At 41.9% G+C, this 4,787-nt stretch overlaps 1 protein-coding gene across 1 annotated transcript; it reads right to left on the reverse strand.

Annotated features, from left to right (window-relative positions):
* Positions 1 to 2,502: 2,502 nt before the first annotated feature.
* LOC119597892 (glycine, alanine and asparagine-rich protein-like) lies at positions 2,503 to 4,095 on the reverse strand. Its single transcript, XM_037947559.1, has 2 exons — positions 3,953 to 4,095; positions 2,503 to 2,920 (listed from the first exon to the last, which is right to left on the reverse strand). Exons 1-2 carry the CDS (start codon positions 4,078 to 4,080, stop codon positions 2,704 to 2,706), a joined length of 345 nt encoding a protein of 114 aa, XP_037803487.1. The 5' UTR covers positions 4,081 to 4,095; the 3' UTR covers positions 2,503 to 2,703.
* Positions 4,096 to 4,787: the final 692 nt, after the last annotated feature.

A 4,787-nucleotide genomic window follows, 5' to 3' on the forward strand; every position in this document is an offset into this window, starting at 1 on the left:
TAGAGATCCAAGCAATTTTTCTGAGTACTTCATGGTTTCTCGTAATCATGCGTCGATATTATATATATATATATATATATATATATATATATATATATATATATATATATGTATGTATGTATGTATATAATATATATATGTATGTATATAATATATATATATATATATATATATATATATATATATATATACACATATATGCACACACACACACACACACACACACAAACACACATACACACACACACGCACGCACGCACACACACACACACACACACACACACACACACACACACGCACCTGTGTGATAACGATTATAACGTATGGTTTTGTTATGACAGGTTCTTGTGACTGTCCTTTTACTGAGCTTCTAAACAACCTCTTTCTGTGATAAAAATGACCGGGGTTACCAGTGTGGGACTTAAATGCGGGTCAGCAAAATTGCTATATGAGAACGCTACCACTGCACTGTACAGCCTATACCTATATCTATATTTATATCTTTATTCATCTATTGATTTATCTGTCTATCTATCTATATCACTCTATCTATCTATATGGTAGCAACAATGATAATGATAATAATAACAGCAACATAATAATCAATAATAGTTTAGTTGTATTCCATTGTTGCAATGGTTATTATTGGTGCGAAAAGCTGTCTGTTTCATTTTGCTTCTAAATTACCCCCTGTGTGCAAGAAATGGCCGGGGTTACCATCCACTGGCGGTGCGGGAATTGGACGTGGGTCAGCAAGATTACTAGAGGAGACTGCTACCGCTGTACCACACAACACACAGGTACAACAGCAATGACATAATGATGATAAAAATGATAATGATAACAGAAAAATGACAGTGATAATTGCCTCAAGAAGGAGGCTTATGGGAATTGAGACTGAGGCTTATGGGAATTTCAACCAGGATTATTGTGCTTATGGGAATTGAGACTGAGGCTTATGGGAATTTCAACCAGGATTATTGTGCTAATAGTGATACTGAAAGTGTTGTTATGTGTGGTGGGACCTGTCTAGCTTCTTCCCTAATAATTCAGAAGTGAGGCAAGGCTACATTCTTGCACCAAAACTAAACACTGCACTAGGTAATGGGTAGAGCTACTATCCAAAGTCACTGTGGAACAACACTAGGCAATATCAAGGTCACTTATCTTGACTTTGCTGACGATGTTGCTATCATATCTGAGTCTCTAGAATCACTGGTAGCAGCTCTTGATGCATGTTTCCTGGACCAAGATCCAGGATTTTGAGGGCTGTTAGGGGAAGCTGTTCAGTCGATATATGCTTGTGGTAAGGATGTTGTCACAGAGATCTATACATACCTTGAGAGTGTAGTTCATGATTCTGGGTTGTCAAGCTAGGAAGTCAGCAGACGGACTGGCCTGACAGCCATAAACTCAACCATCAAGTGTATTTGGAGATGCCGGTTCCTGTGCAGAAGGAACAATCTATATGTCTTCAAAGCCCTGATACGACCAGTTTCACTTTATGGAAGTGAAACCAGGATTCTATCAGTGCCTTGGAATCACGTCTTTATATCTTTTATAACTGGTTCTTGTGCTGGACCACAGGGTACAAGTTGGAGGACCATGTGTCCAACTAGCACCGGCATTGAACCTGTTACTTCCATAATCTAGGACCGCTATAGGGACACCTAGATCGTTTCCCAGTGGATAACCCTACCCATCAGGTTGTCTGTTCCCAAGACAACCTTGGGTTCCTAGGGACGACCTAGGAAGTTGTGATTTGGGCAGATTGACCAGACTTGTCGCAATGAGCTAGAGATGGGCTTGGCAGCTCGCCATGAGAGACCCTCGTGGCGGGAAGCTATGCGCCTCCTGCGGGCTCCTGTGATTGTCTGGCTGAAACATAATGGATCTCTAGTAATATGAAAATTTACACGCACACACACACATACACACACACACACACACATACATGTGTGTGTTTGTTTATTTACGTGGATGTGTGAATGTATACATACATAATCAATCTATCTATTCTCATCGTGATTATCATTAACGTTTGAAATTATTACATTATCGTCATCCTTATTATTATTATTATCATTATCACTGTCATTGTGTTCATGGTGCTGCTGTTACTATTACTATATATTATTATTATTATTATTATTATCATTATTATTATTATTATTATTACTATTATTATCGCTATAATTACAGTTATTATTTTTAGTATTATTATAACTATTTATATTATTATTATTACTATATTTTTATTATTATTATTATTATCATCATTATTATTATCATTAGTAGTAGTATCATTATTATCAATTATATGTGTGTATGAATATTATCAAGGTGGTCATCATAACCATCATTACTGATAAATCTCTCATCACCATGCTTATCCTCCTCCTAATCATCTCTTTCCTCTCTGTCTCTCTTTCACCCCAAATTGTCTCCATCAAATCAAAATAAAGGAGTTGCAGTTCTAAGTAAGACGTAAGAAGAATCCTGTCATGGTTGTTAATTTATTAAAAACGAAATGGAATAAATACAAGACTTTTAGATTTGCCTTTTCGTCTTTGTTGTTGTTGTCATTGTAGGTTTCCCTAGATCTTGTTTATGAAGTTGTTGTTTTACTCCTGGTCGTCCAGTTCCTTTTCGTTCTTCTTGATCTGCTTTAGCATCTGCTCCTCCTGCCCCTCCTTCTCCTCTTTAGCCCGACGAAGATGACGAAGCCGCAGCCGACGACGAGGATCCTCCATGGCCTCCGGAAGAGGAAGAAGACGCTGCGGCCGAGGAGGACGATCCTCCCGAGCCCGCAGCCGCAGCCGCCGCAGCCGCAGATGACCCTTGAGGCGACCTCTCGGCCCTCCAGAGGACGGCGGCACGCGCCTCGGCGGGAGAAGACGCCAGCAGGAGGGTCGTCATCCTGCGGGGGAGGAGGGGGTGAGCAGGGGCGGCCGTGGAGGGGTGGGGAGGAGTGGGGGAGGAGGCAAGGGGAAAGGAGACGGGGATGAGAAAGTGTGGGAGGGAAGGAAGAAGGTGGAGGTGGAGGAGGGGGAAATGAGGAGGAGGAGGAGGAGGGGAAAGAGGAGGAAAGGAGGAGGAAGAGGAGGAGGGGTAGGAAGAGGAGAACAAGGGAGAAAGGAGGGAGAGAAAATGGAAGTAGTGGCGAAATTGGATGGGAGGAAAGGGAGAAAATGGAGAAGCAGAGCAGTGGAGAGGAAGGGCGGAAGGTGGAAGAGGGGGCGACAACAACCGTAGGAGATGAGATGGAGGAGAAAGAGGAGGAAGAAGAAGAGGAGGATGAGGATGAGGATGAGGAGGAGGAGGAGGAGGAGGAGGAGGAGGAGGAGGAGGAGGAGGAGGAGGAGGAGGAGGAGAAGAAGGAGAAGGAGAAAGAGGAGAAGGAGAAAGAGGGGAAGGAGGAAGAGGAGAAGGAGGAAGAGGAGAAGGAGGAAGAGGAGGAGGAGATAAGCATGAGATGCATAAGGGGGAAGAAGGAGATAAGGAAGGGAATAGGAAAAAATGGAAAAGGAGGAAAAAACAAGGATGCAAGATGAGGAGAAAGAAGGAAAGGAGAAAGAAAAGGCGGTAAATGATAAGAAAGAAGTGGAAGAGAAGGCAGAAGAAGGAAGAATAAGTGGGATAGAGGTGGAAAAAAGTAGAAGATAAATAAGAAAAACAGCTAAAAGAGGAGGAAAGAAGAAAGGGAGGGGAGGGAAGAGGAGACGAAAGAAATGCCTGAAGCGGACAATATGGGTCAACATGAAAAGACAACCGAGGATGGAAAAAGGAAACACGAACCTCGAAAGATGAATAGATTTGGAAGGCAATAAAGATTTAGAAAATAAAGGGGAAAGAAAAAGAAGAAGAAAAAGAAAATGAGCAACGAGTACACACAAGCAATCTAGATCCCACACCAGCAACGATATGAACAACAAACACGAGCTTTACTCACACGAGGAGAGCGAGGAAGGTGGACCTGTTCATGACGCTGGCGAAGGGGCGCTGCTCGGGTGCGGTCAGGCACAAGGGGAGCTCTGGCTGCTGGACCAAGCTTGCTGCTGCTTGCTTGCTTGACTGCATGTGCTTTTATACAGCTCGGGGCAGACAGAACAGGAGGGAGAGGCCAGGGGAGCAAAGACAAAGGGGGGGTAGTAGGAAAATTAAAAGTGGGGGGAGAGTGGACGTGAAGGGGGAAGGTGGAGGGGGGAGGAGACAGAAAGAGGATGGCGGATAAAAGGCGGATGGAAGAGGAAAGAAGACCATGACGAAGGGGGGGGGGGTTATGGTGAGGGGTTGGAAAGGTTCAGTTCCTGGAGTCCTGAGGTTTATATGAGTACATATAAGTATATATGTATATGCGTGTATGAGTGTACATGTTTCTATATCTGCACCTATATATTTATCTATCTATTTTTCTATCTATCTGTCTCTCTACCTACCTACCTAACTATCTGTGTCTCTGTCTATCTATCACTCTATTTATCCATTTATCTGTATATCTATATAAATGTATAACAGTAACACTGCTAATGATAATAAAAGCAAAAAAACTAAAGCAACAGCAGCAGTTACACTAATAACAATATCAGCAACTTAATAATGATAGTGATAAGAATAATGACAATGATGATAACATTCATCACAGCAACGATAGAATAAGGATACTGATTATCATGATGATAATAATATCACAATAATGATGCACATTAATGATAATGATAATAGTAATAGTATTAGACTGCTAAAACTACTACTGCTACTACCACTACTGCTCTCAATAATATAAA

This window comes from Penaeus monodon, chromosome 40, assembly GCF_015228065.2.
Source record: "Penaeus monodon isolate SGIC_2016 chromosome 40, NSTDA_Pmon_1, whole genome shotgun sequence".
Taxonomy (NCBI): domain Eukaryota; kingdom Metazoa; phylum Arthropoda; class Malacostraca; order Decapoda; family Penaeidae; genus Penaeus; species Penaeus monodon.